General features: G+C 38.9%; 1 protein-coding gene across 3 annotated transcripts in view; it reads left to right on the top strand.

Moving 5' to 3' along the window:
* Positions 1-27,600, top strand: part of ACSS3 (acyl-CoA synthetase short chain family member 3) — a 157,593-nt gene that overhangs the window by 15,275 nt on the left and 114,718 nt on the right. For all 3 annotated transcript variants that reach the window (XM_077770202.1, XM_077770201.1, XM_077770203.1), the window contains exon 2: positions 20,280-20,424. In XM_077770202.1, the coding sequence (XP_077626328.1) occupies positions 20,293-20,424 (132 nt within the window). In that variant the 5' untranslated portion in view covers positions 20,280-20,292. The remainder of the gene's footprint in view (positions 1-20,279; positions 20,425-27,600) is intronic.

Raw genomic sequence — 27,600 nt, 5'->3', positions numbered from 1 at the left:
TATGTCTTGAAAGAAGAATTTAGGGAAGTTTAAGCCCTTGCTTATGTTTACTTGGCATGCCGGTGTGGGATCTGGGATGAAAAACCAGATGTGTTAGACTCTGGAGTATATCAGCTTCTCACTATATCATATTTCCTCTCCAGTTAATCCTATTTTATCCTCTCAAAAACAGTGTTTCAGATTTAAAAACAATCCAGGCGCATATATACATATATGTATATACACATATATAGTTTGGTCCTGTGGAGTATTTATGGCTCTAGAATTTATTTATTCATTAACTCATTTGTTCCTTCATTTTTTTCTTTCTTTCCCCTGTTCATTCATCAAACGTTTATCGAATGCCTTCTACAATTCAGGAACTATTCCAGATGCTGAATGAGATTCCAGATAGATTGTAACTTTGAAGGACAATTTCATACATCAAAGGAAAAAAGTGTGTGTGCAATAAGATAGCATTCATTTTCCTGCTTAAAAAGAGTAATTATGAGTGATATGGACCATCTAGTTATATTTTTCTGAAAATATGGGTAATAAAATGTGTTTTATTTTACAATCAGCTCTACCCTGAATTGCCTTTGACTGTTGAGGTGTGAATAGCTATAGAGCATAAAACCTCACGTTTTTGTCAACAGTAAACATTTTTAAACTAATGAATCTTTTCATAGATAAGAGAATCAGCCAGTTTTAATTTTATCCATTGGTACAATCTCTCATTTTCTGCTAGAGGTGCTAATACAGAGGAAAGTGAGGAGAAGACAAGTAAAAACAAAGAGAATAAAGGGAAATAATGGGCTTAGCACCAGCTAGATGATGAACTCTTGGATAATAGAGTAAACTGTATTGTATTCAATGGAAATGTTAATGGGAAATGTTTTATTTATGAATATAATATGTATGTAGATATTGGGGACATTGACAAGGATAAAGCAAAGATATAGTTTGTGATATTGTTCTCAGATTATTTTGAGGATAAGGCTAGGGGAAAAAGGCATAATAAAAATTTTAAGTTATGTTCAATGGTATCTAGTTAGTCACATTAGATGATCTTTGTAGATATGCCCATAGCATGATTATGTCTAGGTGTAAGGTTGTTTTGGTGAGAGATGAAGGTGAGAAGTTGGATGGGACACTGTATGGCTTAATTTAAAGAGCAGAGGTTTTAGAATTACAAGGTTTGAGACCTAGGTTTGAATTGATATGGCCTCTTCAGTGACATTGCTTTATTAAAAATAATTTTGATTAGGGTCCCCTGGGTGGCTCAGTCGGTTGGGTGTCTGACTTTGGCTCAGGTCATGATCTTGCATTCCTCGGGTTTGAGCGCCCCCATTAGAACCTGGAGCCTGCTTCAGGTTCTGTGTCTCCCTCTGTCTCTGCCCCTATACAGCTCACGCTCTGTTCCCTGTCTCTCATTTAAAAAAACACTTTAAAAAATTGATTAAAATTTAGGTTTATGCCTTTTTTTTCCCAATAAGGAAGGAGGATTTCTTTAAATTCTATTTGGGTAAACTCAGGAAAGCCGACATAGATGGAAAATCAGCTGTATAGTTCAATATCTCAATACATTCTCAGTGTATATCTTGGTGCATTTTGCATATTTTCCTTCAATCTTTTTATTTTGTTTAAAAATGTTTATTTTGTAATGATTGTAGACTCATAAGAAGTTACAAAAGTGGTGCAAAGAGATTTGCTTGTGCCTATCACTCAGCCTTTCCCAATGGTGACATATTACACAACTAGTATATTATCAAAACCAAAATAACATTGGCACCTACAATGAGCTAAACTAATAAACCTTAGCAGATTCACCAGTGTTTGCAGGCACACATATTTATTGTTTATGTGTTTTGCCTTTTAAGAATCTATATATCTGTCAGTCTATTTGATTCTCTAGGTCTTTAATTTTATTCTTACAGAAAAATGGAATTATACTATCCATACTATTGATAGCTCTTTTTTCCACTACAATAAGCTGTAATTTTCCATTCCTCTATTCTTCTATTCCATGATTTTTAAAGTTTGCAGATAAAGTTTAACATACTGGGTGAATGAAAAATTATTTATTTCACAATCCCTTCATGCTGAAATTCAGGTTGTTTCTCTTTATTTGTTATTATAAGCAGGCAGATATGCTTACATCTTTGGACACAACATTCTGAAGATTTCTCTCTCTGTCTCTGTCTTTCTTTCCTTTCTCCTTTCTCATGAATTCTTAGAAGATTTCTAGATCAAAGAGAAATCAGATTTCTAATTTCTAATATAGGGTCAAAAATTTTCTTCAAAAAGATTAATATTGTGAATAAGTTCTCACAACCTTTTTCCTTATGAAATATCTAGAGGATAAATAAAAAATAAAATAAATAAAAATAATAATCTAGTAGACATTGAACACTGGGCTTTTTAAATCTTAATGTTGTATCACATTTGATTTAAATCTTTTTATTTTAAGCAGTAAAGCAAAATTGATGCCCCCTTTGTAGCTCTGCCAATTATACAGTCTTTGTAGAAACAATCTCAGAATAATTTATATGGCTCAATGGGAAGAAAAAGTTCTCAGACTTTCTAAGATGACTGATAATATTCCTCCTTTTTAATAAGAGCTTGTACTAAATATCTCTCTGTGGATATGAGCTAAGTGTTGTGCAGAATGAGTTAATGACTGTGGTGTCTGCATTCTGGGAGCCTCAGCTGTAGAGGAGAGTTTCATCAGAACATTGTGGTATGCCATTCTACATGAGTTATAGCCTTAAAGAGAAAGAAATAGATAGCTAAGATGAAGATGCAATGTGAAAGTAGGAAAAAATATACAGTCCTAAAGTTTCCATGGTTAGAGCACATTAGTTTCAATCCTTACCTATTTCTACCTTCTCTTCACATTTCTCCTTAACCAGAGCAAAGTAACACCGATGTTAACACATTAGCTTCCTTCTCCCCTCAGTGGTTCTGGGGCAACTATCTCTTATCTTTTCTCCCTCTCTTCCTTTTTTTTTTTTTTTTTTCCTTTCTTTCTTTCTTTATCACTTCATCATTGTTATCAGGATTAAATGCTGAGAGGGCTCTTTCCTACCCCCAACAAATACTGATTTACATTGGAGGCTGTACCTTCTCTTCTATCCGCACCTGGTTCTTGGAATAGTTAGGAGGTTTCAGGGTTACCTGCTGAGAGACCTTGTGGGCACCCTCATCTGTAAGTCTGCTTTTCTAGAAACCTTCCCCAGTTAGGAGTTTGGTTCCTTCTGAGCTCATCATGACTTATTTTTGAGTTGATTGATTGAGGACCTTTACTCCTAAGAGCATCCTAAATGCTCTAAAGGGCAGAATGATGCAGTTTACTTTTTTTTAAAATATACTTTCAAGTCTATATTCATTTTTTTATTGTATTTCAATCTTAATAAATTTGTACCTTGAAATTCAAATTTATTTTGATTCTAACTTTACCATTTGACCTTTAATATTAATTTAATTATAATTTTCTATTTTATTTTTTTATATTAAACTGAATCCTATTTCTGTTGGCTTAAAACCCTGTTTTTTCCTGCATTTCCTCCCAAATAAAAATAAGACAAGAAAACATGGTGTCTTTACTTTCAGCTTTGAATTTAACTGTCAGTCATGACTCACAACCCGTGGATCTTTAAGATCATTCATTCATGCCTTTTCTTTTCATTGACAGTGGATCCAGTTCAGATAACAGGTATTGATTTCTTGAAAGCCTTTCTTTCTATTCTTTTTTCCCCGTTGGCTATATTTGTCACCATTGGCAGTTCACTTCAGTTTTAATCCGAGATGATCTGGCAAAGGTGCAGATAGATGCCTGGGCTGTCCTTTCGTGTTGAGCTGGGACAGTCTGTCGCTGGGGCTGGCAGATGGGGCCAGGTTCTGTGTGTATGTACTCACGTATAAAGGATTGGTAGGGCTAAAGAATGTCACTCTCTTTGTGTTAGGTTTCTCTGTTAAAATAATTGTCCTATAGAGAGATGTGCTTTCCAAGTACTTTTACAAAAACAATATCCCTGGTGGTTAAATTAACGTAAGGTTATTATGCTGCCCCAAGTAAGCAATTACCCAAGTTGGAGGGTTTCCTGGAACAGTCAGTTGATACCGCTCAAGGCCAAGTATCTGTAATTTAGATGAGATGTCCCTGAGTGAATAAAGCAAGATGATGCCCTCTTAAAAATGCTTAAAGCCTTCTCTGTTTGTGTGCAATAGTAGTCTTTGGAGCTCGTCATTGTTTTTACTGAGTGTTTACCTCATAAGACTCTTTTTCTTATTTGTGTTAATGTGTCAGAAGAGTACTACTTCAATTCATGTTCATTCACACTTGCAGGCATTTATTTAAAAATAATTATTGACCATTTGCTGTATGCCATTAATGAGCTAGCACACGGTCTCTGCACACAAAAAACATCTTCTCGTGAAGGTACGAGAATTACTCAAATAAGCACACAGACATGTAAAATTGGAAATTCATCACATTTTCCTTAGAGGCAGAAAGCACTGGGCTGCAGGCTGCTAAGTGTTAGTTTTATAATTCTGGAGAGTTATTTGGCCTCTCTGAGGCTCATTTCTCATTGATAACATGGGAATAACAGTGTCTTCCTCAAGGGATAGTATGTGGAGTAAATGACTTGATGCATATAAATTTCCAGATGCAGAACCTGGCATACTGGCGATTAACAAAATATTATTTCCTTTTCTTACTTCAAAAGTGTTTCTTTTTCTTCTTATTCGAGGTCTCCCTTAAAGACAACATAAGCTTGACATCCAGAGATGAAAAAAGAAAAAAAACCCATCAATTTTCATTGTTACCACCCTTCCCCTACTTCTAGTTCCTTTTTAATTTGTTTCTATAATAGTTCCTCTTCCCCCATGTTTTCATTACTTACTTTGCCTTTCTTGGTTACTCAGTATAGATCCTAACTGATTCCATTTCCTCCTTTGCCTCTGAAGTCTGACCTGAAACCCATTTCTAAGCAGAGCATTGTCCAGCTGTGAACGCTTTAATGGCCTACCTTCCTTAACTAGGCATTCCAGGCTTTTAAGATAGGGCTTGCTCTGGTCTTCATTGCTTTAGTTCGGGTTATGCTCCACCCTAAACGCACATCTCCTATTTCAGCAGCATTAATGCACTTCTAAAGCAGAACCTGAACTTTACCTACTTTTTGTGGATGTCCCTCTTGCCATTGCCATTAAAGAATCATGTTTCCATTAATTTTCAATGCTGCCTCCCTTCAGCTGCCTTCACAAGCCAGTTGAAAGATTTGCACAAGCCAAAGAGAGGACAGAGCATCCTTCTTCTCTTTATATCCTCACTTCTCAGCCACGATGTGTATACTCCAGGCTTTCCTGTCCCTTATACCCCTATATCCACTGCAGGGGCCTCTGTCCTTATCGCTGGATGCAAATTGCTCTCCCAAAGATCACCAGTACCTATTTGTTCCTTAACTCAATGGATTGACTTGAAGTCTTGCCTCATTTGATTTCTCTTCAGTATTTGACTCTGGGGACCGCCTCTGCCTCCTTGAAATTCCCTACCACTGTGCTGTCCAACATGATCGTTGGTGGCCATATGTGGCTATTTCAATTTAAGTTTAATTTGAATTAAGTAAAATTTAAAATTCAGTTCTGCAGTAACATTAGCCAAATGTGGCTAACTGAGCACTTGAAAAGTGGCTAGTGCGACTGAAGAACTAAATATTGAATTGAGTTTACTTTTAGCTACTTAGTTAAAATTAAACTTTAGCCCTCTACCTGTGGCTGTGCTATTGAACAGTGAAGGTGCAGAAAACTTTGCATCATCACAGGAATTTCTATCGTACGAGGCTTCGTTAGAGACAGGATTGGCAAAGTTTGCTGTTAAGAGGTCAAATAGTAAATATTTTTGGTTTTGCAGGCCACTAGGTTCTGTTGCAGCCTTGCTATCATCAAGGAAAAGCAGCCAACTGAGTGTGGCTGTGTTTCAATAAAAATTTATTCACACAGAATGTGGGCAGATTTGGAATGTGAGTATAGTTTGCTGATTCCCCTTGAGCCCCAGTTTCTTTGGTACACATTCTTTTCCTTCTCTTCCTCTTTTTCCCTAAAGTTATCTTGTTTTAATCCTCCATATCTCTCAAACCCTTCGCTCCCTTCCATCTCTATCAACACATTATTACAAAGAAGTCTTGAAACAGTGATCCTCTCCTTATGCCCTGCTTCAGCCCATCAAACCCACAGCCACAAAATTGTGCTTTCGTCACTTACTTAATCCAGCTTCCCCATTTGTAAAGGTATATAATGATAGTAATTGCCCCATAGGGTTATTGAGAGGAGTCAAGGAAATGTGTATGAAAGTGTGATTGTGGAAGATGTAGAGTACTTTCATATTAACTCCTCAACACAGAATAAGTGGTTGTCACTCAGAGCCTAACTACTCGACATTCAGTCCAAGCCTGTAATGCACCAGTGTGCACTTTGAGTAGGCCAATTAACCTCTCTGTACCTCAGTTTCCTCATCTGTAAGGTGAAGATGTATACATTGGTCATTACATTGGTGTATACATTGAGTCATTATGAGAATTGAATGATTGTGTGTTAAATATTCATAGTGTTGTCGTGGTACAGAGTAAGTGCTATGTTGTTGGATTTTCTTTGTTTTGTTTTCCTGGTTTTATAGACGGAGGAAGAAATACCGAGGCATGTTAATTTGCCTGTAGTCCTGCAACTATTACATGACGTGCCTGAGATTTGAACTCTGGTCTTTTGACTTGAAACTCAGACCTTTACAACTATTCTACATTCTTTTCAACCAGTTCCTAACCACATTCCCTTAGCCAGAATTAATCTCTTTTTCACTGTGCTTTCATCATACTTTGTTTCTACCTCTGCCAGGGAATTTGCCACATTTTGCTTCTTATTATAGTTATTGCAAATCAGTATGCCTTTTAGAACGGTGGGCATGTTCCCAATGATATTTTTTGCCTTTTCTTTACAGTCTCAGGTCGAACAAACAACAAATTATTTGCTAAATTTGTTGGAAAGAAAACATTTGAAGAGAAAATCATTATTTTTGAAAACTTTTTAATGTTTTTATTTATTTATCTTGAGAGAGAGATAGAGAACATGAGCAGAGGAGGGACAGAGAGAGAGAGAGAGACAGAGAATCTAAAGCAGACTCCAGGCTCTGAGCTGTTAGCACAGAGTCCAACATAGGGCTTGAACTCACAAACCTCAAGATTGTGACCTGAACTGAAGTCAGATGCTTAACTGACTGAGCCACCCAGGCACCCTGAGAAAATAATTATTTATAATTAATATTTGGGGTTATAAACTGCCACAGTCTGCCTATAAAGTAATAAATTATTTCTTGTAAATGTTACACATTCCTCACTAATATAGATTTAGTATTTTAGTAGGTAGATAACTAAATATATCCATTACCCTCAAATTCTTTTCAGCATGTTATCCTTGGATTTATTTAACTTTGGAAAAGAACTTGAATTTTTTTTCTGAAATTGTCCCAAAATGAAGACCCATATAGGAGATCATCAAGGAAGGACATTATAATATGATCCAGGGAAAGGAGCTCATATCAGAAGGTAAATTATATGTTGGACTTCCAGTTATTTAGTAGCAAATGTATGTCCAGCACAGCAATCACTAGCTGTGACTACAGAGAGGTTTGCAACATTGTGACTGCCAAATATACTTGTGTTGGAGGAAGCTGTCCACACTTATTTCATGCAGATTGAAATATGGCAGTTGGTGAAAGAATTTCATACTCTACACTATTGAAAGTACAATAAATTTAATCTTTAAATAAGAGGGAGTGGTGAAATTAAGAGGAACATTTTAGACTTAACCAATTCAACTTTCTGTATCTGGATAAGCAAATTCACGGAGTAAATATTATCCATTTCTCCTCTGAAGAAGTCTTTTCTCCATGTTTTTTTTAGTGTCAGAGTTTTGTTTCCTTTTATAGTATTTGAAAACTGATTTAATAAATACATGCCTATGGGTGCCTGGGTGGCTCAGTCGGTTGAGTGTCCGACTCGATTATGGCTCAGGTCATGATCCCAGGGTTGTGGGATTGAGCCCCATGTTAGGCACTGTGCTGAGGGTGGAGCCTGCTTAAGATTCTCTCTACCTCTGCCCCTCTCCCCTGTTCATGCTCTCCCTCTCAAATTGTAAACAAACAAACAAATAAATAAATAAATGCTTAAATAACAAAATTTTAGCTCTCCATAAAAAGAAGGTCGATAATGATGGAAATTGATGGAAATAGAGGAATTGTGTGAATGTTTGGCACTAGCTCCTTCTGACACCTACAGATCAAGACCATGGGGCATGTCAGGCTCCCGACCTCTTAAAAATCCTTCAGATATCCATCCAGATTCCTTGACTCAGCCCAGGGCATGGGCCAGGTACACACTCCAGTGTTTAACTCATTTAATGAACAAGGTCAAAGTGACATACAGGGTGGGCTAAAGTCAGATATTGGGAATGACAGAGAAGATTCAGGGTAGGTTAAAGGGAAGAAGAGAAGAAGTCAAATTCAACCAAATTTCCCTCCAAAGAACTGAGTCAAAGTTTTTATTCTGGATGTAAACTAGCAGAGTTAATGAGGAAAAGGCAAGGGAAAATAGAAAATTATGCATAAGAAGAAGTGTAGAAAGAATTCAAGAGCTTTCTTCTTCTTTTTGTTTTAAGCATTTATTTATTTTTGGGAGACAGAGAGTGAGTGGGGGAGAGGGCAGAGAGAGGGAATCCCAAGACAACTCTGTAATGTCAGCACAGAGCTTGATGGAAGGCTGGATCTCACAACCCTGGGAGCATGACTTGAGCCAAAATCAAGAGTTGGATACTTAACCAACTGAGCCACCCAGGTACTCCAAGAGCTTTCTTCTTGATGGAGCTCCTTCTGAAGTCTTTCAGCTCCACCTCTCTGAGCTCAGACACAGATGATGGTACACCTTTGACTTCTTTTCAGGGACACCTAACATTTCTCTAGTGACTACATAATTATACCAGCTGAGATTACACTCATTCTTTTTGCCCTGGAATGGATCCCTCTGCCTCTAAAATTGTGAAATATGACAATTTTAAAGTTTGTTTTGAATTTGCTAAAATTGATGAGTCTGAGGACTTTTCTATCAGTCAGAAAGACTATTCCTGTGCTGCAGGAATAAACAGCTTTCAAATATCCCTACTTTACAATAGCCCAGGTAAATGTACAATGTACCATACCTCACTCATGTAAATGTATCTTTGGTTACTCAGGAGATTTGCTTCATGTCATCCATCTTCACTCAAGAATACAGGTTGGGGGCACCTGGGTGGCTCAGTTGGTTGAACATCTGGCTGTTGATTTCAGCTCAGGTCATGATCTCATGGTTCATGAGTTCAGTCCCCAAATTGGGCTCTGTGCTGGCAGAGCCCAGTCCCCTCTTTCCCTTCCTCTATGCCCCTCCCTTCCTCCTCCCTCCCTTTCCCTTTCTCTCTCTCTCTCAAAATAAATACATTAACTTAAAAAAATACATGTCGACAGTGCTGTCACCATTTAGAATGTCACTGGTCCTTGTGACACAGAGAAGGAAATGTGGAAAACACACACTAATCTTAAAGATTTCTTGCATTTCTTCTGTAGCCATGTCATGGACCACAGCAACCTTCATGGCCATGCCTCATTCCAAGAGCAGTTTTACAGGTGCCTGGAATGCGGGCCACAAAATCATAGTGACCAGCAAGCAGGAATGATTAACATAGATTTATAGTAGACCTCTCTATGTGATTTGAAGGTTTTGTCTAGCTATTATTATTATTACTATATAGCTGCTTGAGGTTGATTCTGGTGAGAAAAAGAAAAGGCAAAAATTTGATGCCAGAAGTTTTAGTTTCTTAAAACTGAGTTTAGATGTTATCATAAGTATAAGAAATGTTCCTTTTTACCAGGAAAAAAAGTTAAAAAGAGATGTTTTTATTTAATTAACTTTTTTCATTAGTGGTAGTTATAATGATATGGAGTTGATGATACAGTCTAACCAAGAGCAAAGCAATCTTCTGTTAAAATTTATATTTTTATTTAAATATATTTAAATCATCCATTTACTACATAAGTGCATGTTGGTAGAAATCAAATCATGCAAAAGTATTTATTACAGAAAAACATAGGCTATTTCTTTCCAAATTTCTCCTCAATTTTTCTTTTACCCAACTTTACCACTATTAGTCTTTCTTGTACATTTTTGCAGACTCCTTCTTGTGCTTTTTTTTTTATTTAAAAAAATTTTAATGTTTATTTTTGAGAGAAAGACAGAGAGAGAAAAAGAGAATGAGTAGGGCAGGGGCAGAAAGAGAGGGAGACAGAGAATCTGAAGCAGGCTCTGGGCTCTGAGCTGTCAGTGCATAATGGGGCTCGAACTCACAAACCATGAGGTCATGACCTGGGCTCAAGTCAGATGCTTAACCGACTGAGTCATCCAGGTGCCCCCACCTTCTTGTGCTGTTATACAAGCAACAGAGATAAACATACAGGCAACTTGCTTTGGCTAAGTTAAAAGTACTGTGTGTTAATATCTATGTATCAGTCCAATGGGGGAAAGTGACATCTTATTATTGTTTTAATGTTCATTTTCCTGATTGTCAGTGAGGATGAGGATCCTCTTTTTTTATTTATTGACCGTTATCAGTTTTTCCCTCTCTATGGATGGTGTGCTGAGATTCTTTACCTACTGGATTTTTAATTTTTTTTGGTACTGATTTTTAGGTAAACTTTAGATATTGTTGAAGTTAAAAATATGTCTTTCCCCTTGTTTTTTTCTTTTTAATGTTTTATTTATTTCTGAGAGAGAGAGAGAGAGAGAGAGAGAGACAGTGTGAGCAGGGGAGGATCAGAGAGAGAGGGAGACACAGAATCTGAAGCAGGCTCCAGACTCTGAGCCGGCAGTCAGCACAGAGACCAATGCGGGGCTCAACCCACGAACCGTGAGATCATGACCTGAGCTGAAGTCGGACACTTAACCGACTGAACCCACTCAGATGCCCCTGTCTTTCCCCTTGTTATTTATGTTGACAATATGCCTTCCCCAGCTTTACGTTGTCCTCTATTTCATATATGTGTTCATACACACACACATGAACACCTATATACACACACATACACATAGACTCATCCAAGTGTCCAGGTTCAGATAGCTGAGTGGAGTGCATTTCAGAATCCAGGTAAGGATATTAGTTCATGTGTCAGTAAATGTAGATTTTGATTACTGAAGTCCTTCTTAGTGTGATTGTTTGAGAGAAAAGAGGGGATTTCCAGCTGGCAATGTTTTGTAGGGTTCCTAGGCCTCCTGGAAATTATATAGAGCCTTGTTCTTGTTCTACATGTATTAAATCCCCTAGAGGATCATTTGTGCAGAAACCCTCCCTATTTCAGAAAGTTAGACTCTGGGCTGGTGAAAGTTTGTGCGATGTGTATGTAGGTGTGGCTTATGTGTTAATTATATGTCCAAACACTTACGGCCTGTTTTTTTTGTTCCTACCTGCTTCTGATCTTGGAATTAATTCAGAGTTGTATTGAGAGACTTTTAGTGAGCCTCTTAATTACCTGCTTGCAATTTATAGGTTCCCAATAAATGTATTCTATGGTTTGGTTATATAATCTTTCTACACACTATTTTATTTCTTTTATTCTAACTTAATGGTATCTAAGATGTTATGGAAATCTTTCCATATCAGTAGTACACTCAGATCTACCCTGTTTTGCATGACTTCTGGATTTAGTAGTCATTCTGCTTCTGTTTGCTTCATGTAGTCTCCAAATTTGCCACTGCTGTGATCTCGTGGTCACACCATTTCTAGTGGTTCCACTGCTGCTATCAACTTAATTTCAGTTTTATATTTTTTTCTATTATTCAAGTGAGCTGTGGGGTGCATTCAGATTTCTTTCAATTTTCTGCAGAAGGAATTCAGGGCAGAGATGGGTTGGAATGGAATATGAAGTTTTCTTTCCTTTCTTCAACAGAACTTAAAGCTGACTGAGTTTAAAGAGAGACCTATTCACAAGACTCAACTGACAGATCATTCCAATAGTTATATCTAGAAACTACATAGCCCTGACAGAGACTCTGATATATATATGGGAATGTGTATGCCTAATACATATGGGAAGATGGAGCATTATAAAAGAATGAGGAGAGTAAGCACTAGTCAAACATTGGTGCTTGTAAAATTGACGATGGGTAAATAAATATAATTGTACTATCTTTATATATATATATATGTATATATATACACGTACACACACACACACACACACACACACAAATGTCATATAGTACATCTATGTGTAGATGTCTCTATGTGATTTGAAGGTTCTGTGTAGCCAGAACTTTCAAATATGTGTGTATACACACACATATATTATGTATATGTGTATAATATGTATACACACAGATGTCCTACAATACATATGTATAATATATTCTATATAACATGTATTACCTACAGATTTTATACATATATGAATATTTATTGGCACATATCAAAGATCAATACANATATTTATTTATTTATTTATTTTGAGAGAGAGAGGGAGGGAGGGAGGGAGGGCAATGAGAGAGGGAGTGAGAGAATTCCAGGCAGGCCCTGCACTGTCAGCACTGAGCCCGGTGTGGGGTTTGATGTCATGAACCGCGAGATCATGACATGAGCCGCAATCAACAGTCAGATGGATGCTTAACCAACTGAGTCACCCAGGCACCCTGACAAATTTCAAATATTTTTATATCTGGAAATGCCATGAATTAAAATTAGTGAATAAATTGAGAAAATAATTTGTAACAGTGTCCGACTTAAGTTCAATGCTCTATATAAAGAGCTTTTAAAACTTGGTAAAATATCATATTTAATACCAGTAATCAGAGAAACCAAAATTGGAGCTATTTTTCAATTCCCAAATTGAAGAAGATTGAGAATAATCTGTATTTGGAAGAGTGTGATAAAATGGAATTTCAGGAATGCTGGTTGTAATATAAATTGATTCAATATTTCCAGAAGGAATTTAATTATTTGATGTATGTGTTTGATTGTAGGAATGCCATTTGCCTGCAAATGTAATAAAAAACAATGTAACCAATATTTCTCTATAAGAAACATCATTTCAGGATTATTTAAAATAATGATACTATTATGAAAGGCAATTTGCAACAATGTAGGGTTAACTTTATTATTGAATAGCCATTGAATATAATATGATGCCAATATTAAAGTGTGGGTGTTTTAATTTTAATTTTTTATTTTTCAGGCTCTTGGGAAAAGCTGGTAATGCAATCTTAAACACAGAGGCAAAATATTTACATACATAAAAAATAAAAGAAAATACTTCAAAGTATATTTTCTCAGTTTTCTAGAGGTGGACATTAGTTATTTTAATAATCTGGGGAGACAAACCATTCGGAACCTGCTCATGAATTTAGAAGGGATGATGAAGAAATAGCACATAGAAGGCATTCAATTGACCTTTGCTGAAATGATTTGGTTTAAAATGAAGTCAGAATCTTGTCATAGCAGAATAATCAAATCTTTGAGCTGGGAGGCCTCTTGCAGGTCACTTGGTCCAGGCAACCCCAGTGAATGGATCTGTAAGTTTAGCTGATTTATAGTGGTATATTCATGAACTCTTACCACTCCTGGAGCCATGCCAACTTGTCATCTCCTACAACAGTTCTTGCTTAATGCTGCTTGCAGGCCCTTCTTTCTCAATTTCCTTTCTGCCTGTCCTAGAGGGTACCCTTAACATTCTTGAAATTTCTTTAAGGGTACCCTTAAAATAGAAAACCCTAGGGTATAGCAGCTTAAATATTAAACTACTACATATTCCCAAATAATTGAAAAAGAAATCTGAAGTTCTGTAAATATTGACTAAGGAAGTGGTTTCTGATATTTAAGGGCTTGGTTCTATAATCAGGCTGCCTTGAGCAAGTTACTGTCCGATAAGTTTCCTCCTAGGTAAAATGGGGTTTATAATAGTACATACCTCATAAGGCATGGTTGTTTTCTGATTAAATGAGCTAATCCACCTGAAATATTGGCCTAGAGTAAGGGATCAATAAATGCTATTTAAACATTTCTGGTTTCAGGATAAGATGGAGAAATGTACTTTCCCTTATTCATCCTGTTCAATACAGATAAATCCATTAGGACATTATATATAAAACCAACATAAGAAGACTCTGAAAGGTAGAGAGAACAAATCAAATCCGCTAGAAACTTTGAGACATGAGGAATGGCATGGTAATGAGTTCCTTCCTTGGGTTTACTTTTTGCCATATATATTCTAGACTGAGTGCTGGGGAAGTGAGCACCCAGAAATACCAATAGGTACAGAAAAAATAAAAGTCCCAACAAAAACCTGTTTCTGGACAAAAAACCAAACCAAACCAAACCAACAGCAACAATAACAACAACCAAAAAATCATGCAAACAGCTCAAACAGAAACACACACACACACACACACACACACACACACACACAGGAAAGAGGCAGTCTCACAAGAGAGAACATTGTTAGACAGAAACCATTCTAACCTAGCCAAACACTGTAGAAAAAACTGTGACCCCAATTCCATCCTCACCCATGAAGACCTGGTGGATCTAGACTTGTACTCTAGCTCTAAGGAGGTGCTTTAAATATTGTCAACTCTCTAAGTAATGTCAGAGGAAGTTGTATTTGGACTCAGACCTTCAGTTCTGGCTAAGGTAGAGCGGTCAGGAGGCTCTTCCACCTGGCACTGTCAGTGGAGACCACGGGCGGAACTCTCAGCCAGGACAGTGTCATGATCCTGAACTTTTACCCTAAACCAGCAGTAATGAGATATCCCTCACTCCCACCAGTGTCAAATGAGGCCATTAGGGGAAGAGGGACTAACACCTGTACCTGGCAGCAGTGAGGCATCCCTCTCCCCACTGACACAGTGTTAGAGGAGGCTGGAATTCAAATAGGATCTTTAGATAAGCCTCAGAGTCTCAATAAAATGCCCACGGTGTCCAGGATACAACCTTAAGTCCCTCGCCAACACTGAGATAACACAGATTGAAACAATTTGATAAGGATTTTAAAGCAGCCATCATAAAAATGCCTCAACACATAATTATAAACATACACAAAACTTTTCTTTAAAAAGTCTCGATAAAAGACATAGAAAGCCTCAGCAAAGAAATTAAAGATATAAAGAAGAACAGAGTGGAAATTTTAGAACGGAAAAATACAATTACCAAAATAAAACTTCTCTGCATTGGCTCAGTAACAGAATGGAGACTACAGAGGAAAGAGTCCAGAACTTGGCAATAGAAAATATTTATAAATAAATGAATGAATATGATGTGAATAATGGTGCGTGTCTAGATGTCTAAAGATTTGGATTACAAGTATGGCATTCTCGAATTCTTGCCTAATGTCCTGGGAATTACTCTTTTTAAGTCTCTGTTCTCCCAACTTTAAAATGAGTTAATAAAAACCACCCTGACTATTCTAGCTGGATCCTAAATCCAATGTTTCTTGAACATCTACTAATATTTTTATTCATTCATTTATCAAATATAAATTATATGCCTAATGCATAAGAGCTACTATAGTAGATTCTAGTGATGAAGTTTCAGGGTGATGGTGGGGTGGTCTGGAACGAATGGCCAAGAAAGAATTCCTGAAGAAGACTTCAGTGCAAAAAGTGATTTTATTAGAGCACAGGGATAGGACCCGGGGGCAGAAGAGTTGTACTGAGGTTGTGATGGGTAACTTATTCTATACCTTCAAGTTGGGAGGGGGTCAGGGATAGAGTAAGTCTCTAAGGAATTTTGGAAGCAAGGTTTCCAGGACTTTGAGGGACTAGCTGTTCTAGGGAGATGCCATTTATTACTGTTTAATAAAACCTCAGTCACGAGACCCTTCAGATGTATATCGGGGGGCCGTAATCTTGGAGTATGATTGCCAAGTATATGTCTTGGGGCAGCTGAGAAAGGAAGTCAATTTATAGGATCCTTGAGCTTGGGATAATGTTAAACCAAGATTCTCTTTTGCCCCTACAAAGGGTCATCATCCAGGCAGCTGAGCTCCTAGAGGGAGGTCACTCTGCCAGTTTCAAGGACTTGTCAGTGGGCTGTAGGCAGTAAGGGAACTTAATTTTTCATTTGCCTTAGTTTCCCACATTAACATGGCAAGCATTTTAACCCCTTTCCTTTGTTCTTGAGTAGCCAGGAGTGTCCGAGGAATATCACACACAGTCCACTTGTGGAGGGAGGCTGCTAGCCTGTGTTTTGCCCTCAGCTTGCCCCATGCCCTCCCATCACTAAGACTATAAGGAGGATAAGACATTGTCTCTGCTGTAAGGTAGATTACAGTACCATGAGGGAAATAAATCAGTAAGTAGACCAACTGGTGATGCAATGTGATAAGTACTATGGTAACGATGTGTGCATAGGACTTTGAAACTGCTTAGGGGAGGGTGGCGGTAGAAGTGGAGGACAGTCACAGAAAGAGCAGCTGACCGGATTCAGAAAATGCAGATTTTGTAATTCATTAGAGCTGGAGTGTGGGAAGTTGGAGGAGGAGAAATAAAGCTGAGATGAATGGGCTTTGCATGCCATCTAAAGATACATTGTTTTTATTCAGAACTTCCTGCAACAGTAGTAAATGATTTTGAGCACTATTTGGTATGAGAACATTTACGTTGAGGAAAAACATTTTTTAAAAGCTTTTTAAAAAAATTTTGAATATTGTTGACACACAATTTACGTTAGTTTCAGGTATATGACATAGTGATTCAATTTCTCTATACGTTATGCTATGCTCATCACATAAGTAGCTACCTTCTGTCATTGTAAAATATTATTGTATCATCACCTATATTCCCTGCGCTGGGCTTTTCATCTTTGTGACTTTTTCATTACATAACTGGAAGCCTGTATCTCCCACTCCCTTTCACCCCGCCCCCCACTTCCTTCCCTCTGGCAACCATCAGTTTGTTCTGTCTTTATAGGTCTGACTCTCCTTTTTGTTTGTTTCTTTTTTCATTTGTTTTGCTTTTTAGATTCTGCATGTAAGTGAAATCATATGAAACTGCTCTCTCTCAGTTTGACTTACTGAGGAAAAACGTTACTAATAGCATAGAGAGGTGACTTGAGAGGAGAAGGTAAGGCCTGGGGCCGGAGGAGTAATTAGGAGGCAGTAATTCTAACCCAAGTTGTGAATGAGAGAACTGAACATTTACAGAGACTAAAGTAATGTAACATATGCCCAACTGAATGTAGAAAATGAGGCATCGAATAGATTGTGGGGTTTCTCATTCATTCCGTTGGGTGCAAGGTGGTTCCTCAAAATATGGAAAACGGGAGAAGGGGAGGGTTTGCATTAGGATGGGGCTATGTTGTTGGGGAGGAAATCCTTTATCTCCCTTGGTTCTTTTGGCTGATCTATGAATTAAATTGACATAAAATGGAATTAACAGGAGAAAAATTAATTTCAGATATATGGGAGCCTCACACGGACATGAGAGATTCGAAGAGAGTCAGAAAGTTGAGGCTTATAAGCCATTCTGAGCTTAGGAGAAGTGGGTAGGGGCCTAGAGCTTCAAAGGGAAGGAAGACAATTCGCAGGAAGATGGGAAGGGCTCATGTTTGGTAAACGAACGTTTGCCATGCCATGTGGAGACCATGGGATAGAGAGGAATTTGAACTGGTAGGCCCTGCCAAGTCCCCCCTCCTCCCCACTCCACCCCAGCCTACTGTGCCCAGCCCCATACTCTTTCTTCAGTGATAGCTCTTTCCCTGGACTTGGCCTTGTATCTAAATTCTTAGAGACAATTGAGCGGTGAGGTTTAAGGACTTCCTGAGCCTTGGTCCTTGATTGTTTCTGCCCAATATAACCTACATTCCAAAGTAGTATGTTTTGGGGAGGTTCATTCTGAACCCCCTTCAGTGTCCAGCAGACTGTTGGCTATAAGGGTATGGAGCTCAGAAAGGAGGTCAGGGCTGGAGCTAAGGATGGAAGTTAAAGCCATAGGAGTATAAAGATCGTCAAAGGAGTATGTGCAGAGTGAAACAAGGGATAGATTTGGAACCTTAGGGATCACTGTCAAAGATCTGGCAGAGGAAGTAGAGTTATGAAAAGATACTGAGAAAGAATAAGAGGTAGGAGAATAGTCAGCAAATGATAAAGTGACAGCTTCATCAATCTTTTTTTTTTTAATGTTTTATTTATTTCTGAGAGAGAGAGAAAGCGTGAGTAGGGGAGGGTCAGAGAGAGAGGGAGACACAGACTCTGAAACAGTCTCCAGGCTCTGAGCTGTCAGCACAGAGCCCGATGCGGGGCTCAAACCCATGAACCGGGAGAGCATGACCTGACCTGATGTTGGAGGCTTAACCGATTGAGCCACCTAGGCGCCCCTTCATCAATCTTTAGTATTGAGGGGGCCCCTTTATTGTGCAATGTCATGAGCGTAATTAAGTATTGAGCACAAAGAGTGGCAGAGTAGAAGTTGTAGATTATAAAGAAAAGAATAATAACAACATCAAGAAATATTCCGGTAAGCCAATATTCCATGTGTCTGAAAAGTGTCCTTTTCAGAAACAAAAACAAAAACAAAAACAAAAAAAACACAAATAAATATTCTTGTGAGAAAATTCCATAAAACATCTTTCCTTATTTCTGATACAAAACATTGAGCCAACCACCTATTTTTTTTTCTTGGTATATTAGCTAATTTGAGCCACAGTTATGCTGCATATCATGTCCTCATAAAAAATGCCCAAATCATAACATATTTGACAGTTATTTCCGTGTTTTTCTAGGTTGTCATGGGGTCAGATGCTCTAGAACAGGCATGGCTGGAAACATTTCTCCTAGACATGTACCTGACCGGGCTAGGTTTGCTGCTTTTGAACTCTACTCCACCTGCAAATATTTGCTTTGGGTAACCAGGCTGAGGAGGCAGCAGTAACACACACCCCGAGGCAAGCCCAGGTGCACAGGCGCCCTCAGGCCTCTGCTTGACTTAGGTCAGCAGTTTGGCCAAAGCACAGTCACATGGATGAGCACCATTCAAGGAGAGTATTCTCCACTGGTGGAGGTAGGGCAAGGGGAAGAGACGTCAAATCTCTCACTCTTGGTGATTCAGAATCTTTACATTAACTGCTCCTTGTGCTGTGCTGCCAGGTAGTCATATTCGGGGTTTTGGTGTGTATAAGGTCATTTGACCCTCAGTAAGTGAACCCCCTTCCTGTTGCGTTCTCTCTGCGTTATCTCTTAATGCTGCCACTGTATCTATAGCTGCTTTTAACTCACTGCCTCATTTCACACAGGGCTTCCTGGGTGAAAACCTGAAGGTGATAGTCGCCTATGTGACAAGACATTTTCTTCTTGCTTTAATGTTTTTTCCTGTTATTTTGCATTGTTATAGTATTTACCAGTCTGATGTTGGGACAAATAGACTATTGCTGCCCTTGTACGCTTTAGTTTAATCCCTTCTTCCTAGAGAAGGGGCAAATCCAAAGCTTTTTCGTTTTGAAAAAAATGAGCTATATTTTTCCAAAAAGTATCTCCATCCATCTACATGATGGCTGTGTTCTCAGAGGAAGGCATTGATAAACTAGGAGATGAAGAGTACAAAATTGCAGGGGCGCCTGGGTGGCTCAGTCAGTTAAGCGTCCAACTTCGGCTCAGGTCATGATCTCATGGTTTGTGGGTTCAAGCCCTGCGTAGCTCTGTGCTGACAGCTAGCTCAGAGCCTGGAGCCTGATTCAGATTCTGTTTCTCTCTCTCTGCCCCGCCTCTGCTCACGCTGTCTCTCTCTCAGAAATAAATAAAACATTTTTAAAAATTAAAAAAAAAGAAAAGTATGAAATGCCTGCCATTTGTTCTCTCAGCCTAATCCTGGCATGGGCTGTGCTGCACTTATATACAATTCATTTCATGTGCTGCACTTATATACAATTCATTTCATCCATTTCACGTAGATCACTTTGGTGTTCTATACTGTCATTTCTCCTAAGCAATAGAATCCACAGAGTTGTCACCTTGAAGTGTGAGGTATTTTTTTCTAGTGCACATAAAGGTAAATATGTATTTATTAAAACAAAGATGTGACTTCTGTACCATCTTAAATATCTACTTACCAGATATCATCACCTGACATCGCATGTATGGGGAAACACTAATTTAAGGGCAGTGCTGCCAAACTAGAAATATAGAACCTATTAAGCAACAGTATATTTTGGAAAGAATTGTTAAACTTTACCTTCCAAATTTTCAGGTTTGTGGAAGGAATGCTTAACATCTGTTACAATGCCATCGATCGTCATATTGAAAATGGTCAAGGAGATAAGATTGCTATCATCTATGACAGTCCTGTTACAGATACTAAAGCAACTATTACCTACAAAGAAGTTCTGGAGCAGGTAATATCAGACACTTTATATGTTATTTGGAAATCATATAGAAATTACTGAAATAAAACACATTTATATTGTTTAAACTTTAATTCACTTTAATTCATTGACATAGGTGACTTTGGTTTTGTTTTGATGCACACTGGAAACAATAGAGGTATGTTAACTAATGTAGTTAGTTTTTATCCCTTATGTTATATGGATATAGTTATAGCCCATATATATGTTACAGTACTGGAGAATACTCATTTTGCAGGGAGAGGGGAGCAAGCCTCTGAGAATATGTTCAGATCCTCTCCTGGCCTTTGCTCTCATGGATGTTGTAATCATGTTAGCCCAGTGCCTTTTCAGCTCTTGTACGAGTGCAGCTGCCTCCCCGACTTCCCGGTCACCAGCCTCCACTCATGTTGGATCACCACCTGGTGTGACACCAGAGTTTTCTCCCTGAAGAACAGCTAGTTAAAAATGTTTTCATTAAAAAGTACTATTACTTAGGGGCACCTGGGTGGCTCAGTCTTCAGGTGCCCCAGTCTGTTAAGCGTCCAACTCTTGATTTCAGTTCAGGTCATGGTCTCAGGGTTGGCGGGATCGAGTCCCATGTTGGGTTCTGCGCTGACAGAGGGGAGTCTGCTTGTGCTTCTCCCTCTCCCTCCCTCCCTCTGCTCCTCCCCCGCTCATTCTCTCTCTCTCTCTCTCAAAATAAATATATAAACATTAAAAAAATTTACTGTCACTTAGTATAATCTAGGCTCCTGTGATGTAGAAGACATTTGAAATCTGATCACAGCATTTCTCCAAGCTTTATTTTAGATATTCTTTGTCATGAACACAACTCTTCGTCACTCTGGGGATCCTGGCATGCTCTTAGGGACACCTGGCCCTTTACAGGTCTTTTTACGTCCTGTGACTTTCCCTTCTTTGCTCTTTTTTGTTGTTCTTTCCCATCTGTTTACTTCTTGGGTGAATTACAATACTGAGAGATGAGTTATGAGACTCTTTCTTTCCTTCTTTCTTTCTTTCCTTTCCTCCCTCCCTCCTTCCTTCCTTCCTTCCTTCCTTCCTTCCTTCCTTCCTTCCTTCCTTCCTTGTTTTGAGAGAGAGAGAAAGGGAGAGAGCACGCATGCACAAGCAGGAGAGTGGCAGAGAGAGAGAGACAGGGAGGGAGACACAGAATATGAAGCAGGTTCCAGGCTCCAAGCTGTCAGCATAGAGTCCAACATGGGGTTTGAACTCAGGAACTCTGAGATCATGACCTGAGCTGAAGTCGGACGCTCAACTGGCTAAGCTACCCAGGTGCCCCATAAGATTTCCTTTTAACATTAGGGTGGAAATGAGGTTTCACAAGTAATTATAAAAGTATTTGGATATTGTGGCCTACGAAACAAGTATTCTAACTCTGTAGGACATTTATTTATATATGATTTAAAGGGCAGCATTTCACAACCTTGACACTACTGAAATTTTTAAAGCAGAGAATTCTTTGCTGTGGGGTGCTGGTGTGTATGTACATTGTAGCATGTTTAGCAACATTCTTGGTCTTTAACCATTAGATGTCAATGTACCCCTCCAGCAGCTTTGATGATCAAAATGTCTCCAAATTTTGCTAAATGTCCCCTGGATGGCAAAATGGTTACTAGTTGAGAACTACTGATTGAGCAAAATGTGTCATAGTAGAGTTTGGAAGCATTTGCTTTTACCTCAGGGCTTTTGGAAGCACATTCATTCTCTTCTTTTGCTTTTTTAAACTATTTAGGGTTTGTACTTCATTTTTAGAAAATCTGGTCAACTTTCCTTGACTCTCTGAAATGATATCCTTTCATATCAACAATATTCCTGTTTAGACTTCCAAAAGATTTCAAAAAAGGCAACTGGGACAATCCAATGTCTCAATCCTGAGTTGTTGCAAACAGTGAAGAGAGAAAATTTGAGCCAGTTTTGCTCAGGTTGGGTGTCAGCCTGGTTGTATCAACAAATGCCAGCTTCAGCTCATTTAAACATCAGAGGAATTCACGGAAAGGGAAGACTGAAAAACCAGGTTCAGAAAAAATAGCACACCCCAAGAGAGAAGGGGCAGTGGTGAAATTTTAAGGAGAACCCACAAATTGTCTGCTAACTAGTCTTGCTTACTGGAATTAATCTCCTTGACTGCCATAGTAGGAACACCTAGTTGGCCAGTTTTAGGTTATATGCCTAAAGCACCAGGCAGTGGAGGAAGAGGTGTCTTTTCCTTTTTTGATTTCATAGCAGGAATTCCAATCTAATAAGTAGGAAGTTCAAATGCTAGGCAGCCCAAGACAGAACAAAACAAAATAATGCCCCAAAGATACTGTTGGGTACTTTGTACTGGTCTCTAAGTGGGAACTCTGTTTTCAGAATGAATTATAAAGAGGCAGAGTTCATACTGGGCCTGAAGAGAGAAAGAACTCCATTAGCAAATGACATTGTTACTCATCTGAGGTAATGTTTTATAAGAAGACACAATGTAAATTTCCTGACAACCAACCTGTTATACTCTGTTTTATTGTAGGTTTGCATTTTCAGCTTTTAGATCAGGATTTGTCTATGATTATAAACTTATTTCTATGATTTGGGCATATTGTCACAGTTTCATTTTATTAATTTAAGGCCTAAGACACTGGTGAATCTTAATTAGTATGCAGATTAGGAAGCTTATTTATGTATTACACAATATTATTTATACCAACATTGAATTTGATAGAAAACCAGACATCAGAGTCAAAGAGAAAGCCTTAGGGGTGCCTGAGTTGCCTAATACTTTAGTTGGCTAAGCATCCAACTTCAGTTCAGTGATCTCAGTTTATGAGTTCTAGCCCAGCCTTGGGCTTTGTGCTGACAGCTCAGAGCCTGGAGCTTGCTTCCGATTCTGTGTCTCCCTCTCTCTCTGCCCCTTCCCTGCTTGTGCACTGTCTCTCTTCCTTCTCTCAAAAGTAAATAAAAACATTAAAATTTTTTTAAAAAACAAAGAGAAGGCTTTAAGGAAACATAAAGTAAGAAGAATTAAATATTTTGCTAATTTGCTTTTTTTTTTTAGTCAATTATATAAGTGTGTATGATAAATACACATTTTGCTTAGAAGCATTTCTGCTAACCCATTTTGGTTTTCTAATATGGAGTCTGGACTCTTAGACCCTTTTGAGGTTTGTACTGGTTCATTGGTTTCAGTTTAGCCTGACATCAAAGTACTTAAAAGGCCTGTTTCTCTCACCTGCTGACAGCTTCTGATTCCCCAGGCTTTTCTTCTCTAATGTACTAAAGGAAGAAGTGTTAGGAAAGAGGGAGGCATTGTGCTCGACTTTGATTACCTGTTCCTGGTTCCCTGTGGCCTTTATTTTATTAAGTAGAGAAGACAGAGGAAGAATGATTTAATGGTAATTCCATGGAGAACAAACAAAGAGAAGTGGCTTTGTACTTTACTTTTTTAAATCTCCCCCATCTCATTTCTGCTGGGAGTTTCTGGCGATGTAAACCTTGATTAAGTTAGTTGGCGCTTCTTATTTAATTAGTGGATGGACAAATGTTAGACTAAATTGTTTCAGTGACATGAAAGATTTGAAGATTTTACAGAATGATTCAGAAGTAGAGCTTCTCCCAAACTGTCACCTTTTATGTGGATCTGATAATTTATGCAACCTTTTATTAAGATTTTTGTACAGTGATTTTGAACATTGTTCAAGATCCATTATTCATTCATTCAACAAATATTGATATTGTATGCCAAACCCTGTTAGGAACAAGGGATACAAGGTAAATGCGCCCATTCCCTAACTTCAAGGAGCTAAGAAACCCACGTAAACATGACCAAGGGTTTGAGGGTAGTAGTATATTCTGTGGAAACAAATGGGAAAACCTGCAGCTTAGCCACTTGTTAATACAGCATAGAAAGACTTTCTGGAAGAGTCAATGCCTAAAATTAGCCCAGACCACCAAAAGTGAGAAGGGAAGTGGTGGGAAGGAGCATCCTGCAGACAGAAGAAATAGCACACCCAGAGATATTCAGGGCAAGGAGAACCTAGCACATCGGGCAATGGCTTTGGGAGAAAGTACAAGCACAAGCAGTTAGGGAGATAGCGCTCCAGTGAGCCAGACTTTGGAGAACACTGAGTGCCACGTTACAGATTTGTGCTTAATTCTGAGAGCATGGGGGGAAAAAAAGCTGCACCCTGACGTGACCTGTGGTTCTGCATGATCAGCTCCGGGGACCTACTCCCCAGCCCCACTGCACTGCACACCCCTGATCCACTGCACTGCACAACCCCACCGCACTGCATTACACATCACAGCCCACTACACTGCATACCCCCGCCCCACTTCACTGTACACCCCCGCCACACTGCATTACACACCCCTGCCTCCTTGCATCGCACACCCCGGCCCCACTGCACTGTATACCCCAGCCCCACTGCACTGCACACCCTGGTCCCACTACACTGCACACCCCAGCCCCACTGCACTGCACACCCTGGTCCCACTACACTGCACACCCCAGCCCCACTGCACTGCATACCCCTGCTCCACTGTGCTGCACACCCCTGCCATACTGCATTACACACCCCAGCTGCGCTACACTGCACACTCCTGCCCCGCTGCACTGCACACGCCCGCCACACTGCATTATACACCCCAACTCTGTTGCACTGCACACTCCTGCCCTGCTGCATTACACACCCCAGCTCCCCTGCACTGCACACCCCTGCCCCACTGCATTACATACCCCAGCTCCACTGCACTGCACACACCCACCACACTGCAAAAACTTATCTTTGAAGTGGATCAGTAATATAGCTTGAACTTCTTTCTAAGTAAATTCTGACCTCTTACTATCTGTGAAGAATTGTAGCCTATTTACATTTGGCTTGGAAGTTCAAGGTGCATATTTCCTCTGAATTTACCACACTTATAATCAGATCTGCATTTCAGGCGAAATGCATATACTTATTTTGTCCTTCTCTTGGTAGCTCTTTTCTTTTTAATTTTTTAATGTTTATTTATATTTGAAAGAGAGAGACAGTGCATGAGCGGGGAGGGGCAGAGAGAGGGAACACAGAATCTGAAGCAGGCTCCAGGGTCTGAGCTGTCAGCACAGAGCCCCACTCGGAGCTTGAACCCAGGAACCATGAGATCATGACCTGAGTGGAAGTCAAAAGAGTAACTGAACCACCCAGGTGCCCCAGCTGTTTTCAAGTGAGGAGTTATATCAAACCTCAATAGAGTAAAGAGGTGTGTGTGAAAGTGTTTGTTTGTATTTGGCTATATATGTTATATACAGTATTCATCATTTTAAGGAATTACTATAAATTTTTTGAATTTGTTTTCTCTATCTCTAATTTCATTTTGAATTACCTCCATATGTGTGTGGTAAGTTTGCTTTTTTTTTTGGTATTCAAGCACTTGCAAATTTTTATTTATTTATTTGCTACATAAAAATATGACCACTAGAAGGCATTTGAGAAATATTCATGAATAAACATATACAGGGAAAATTGATGAAACCCAGGGTGTGCCAAATTGTCCTGATTTAATTCAGACTGTAAGTGTCTATTATCTCCACTGAAGGCGATTGTTTGAAATATAATTACGATGGTGGCTGCAATTATGAAGTTTGAATAATTTGGAGGAGAAAATTACTCTGAAATCAAGGGTCGTGTCCCATGAGAAGTCCTTTCTCCAGTTTTGCCCTTTAGGGTGCTCTTTTCGAAGTGTGAATTCCACTGTCTTGGAAGTATGTCAGGGTAAGATAATCTGATATTTCTTTGTCTGTCACATCATCAGCATTTTCTTAAACAAGAACCGAAAATGCAAAAACGTGCAGAACCTGTAGAAATTCAGCCCTGCCAGCACTTGCCCTGTTGAGAGGTAAGGATACAACAGGGCATATGCGTAGTTTTCTGTCCTTAAGCTTCGTAAATAAGCAATAAGAACTTCAGTCATTCTACAGTTGGCTCCGCTAAACAGTGTGTCTCTGTAAGGTGAATTAGCTCTTCCATGCTTGATGCTGGAGTCATCATCCTGTGAATGATGCTGGTTTGAGATTGAACTTCACAGTGGTTTGTGTACGTTTTTCCTTGCTTGCCACCTTGTCAACTTTAATGAAATGTAGTATACATTCATATGAGAACAAAAAGCATAATGGTGAACTTTGTTAGGTTTTTCACAAGCAGAACACACCCACATAACCAGATCAAAGACAGACGATCCCCAGCCCCCAGAAGCATGCACCATGCCCCATTTCTCATTCAGCCCTCATGGGATTATCATGCAGACATTGATACACCATCCATGATGACATTTACTTGCTTTTGAACTTTGTATAAATTGAATAATAGGATGCACTCATTTGTGTCTGGCTTTTTTTACTCAACTTTTTGTTTATGAGATTCTTTCATGTAATAGATTTCCAAACTGTTTGTACCAGTTTATTTTCCCCATTGCATTGTATAAGCATGCCAGTTGTCAACAGTTGGAATTGAGAATCCCAAGCCTTTTTTTAAAAATTTTTAATGTTTATTCATTTTTGAGAGAGAGAGAGAGAGAAAGAGAGAGAGAGAATAAGCAGGGGAAGGGCAGAGAGAGAAGGAAACACAGAATTCAAAGCAAGTTCCAGGCTCTGAGCTGTCAGCACAGAGTCCGATGCGGGACTCAAGCCCACAAACTATGAGATCATGACCTGAGCTGGTCATGAACTGAGCCGAAGTTGGACACCTAACCAACTGAGCCACCTAGCCGTGCCTCCCAAGTCTTATTTAATCTGGGCCTTTCCAGTGATGTGTGGTGGCATCACATTGTGCTTTTAATTTGCTTTTCCCTAATGACTGCTGGAACTGAGCTCCTTTACATGTGCTTATTGGCCATTTGTTTCACTTTTCTGAAGTGCCCATTCAGATCTTTTGCCCATTCATTCTCTTACTGGATCGTTGTTACCTTGTTAGCAAGTTGCAGAGACTTTCTCACAATTTAAAGTGAACATCTTTTCAAAATCTGAAAACCTCACGAAAAAAATAATGAAGATCCTTTAGCGCAAGTGTTGATGAGTTAAGTGGTCTTCAGAATCTAAAGCTAAGAAGATATTCTCTCCTGTTTTAAAAATAATTAATGATAAAGTCTACACTCTGCTATTTTGACTGGTTGTGCTTTGCAAGGAGATTTGAAAGAGAATGCATTCTGATA

This window comes from Crocuta crocuta, unplaced genomic scaffold (genome assembly GCF_008692635.1).
Source record: "Crocuta crocuta isolate KB4526 unplaced genomic scaffold, BGI_CrCroc_1.0 scaffold317, whole genome shotgun sequence".
NCBI lineage: Eukaryota > Metazoa > Chordata > Mammalia > Carnivora > Hyaenidae > Crocuta > Crocuta crocuta.
The sequence above is the reverse complement of the archived record's forward strand: the minus strand, read 5'-3'. Positions and strand labels throughout refer to the sequence as shown.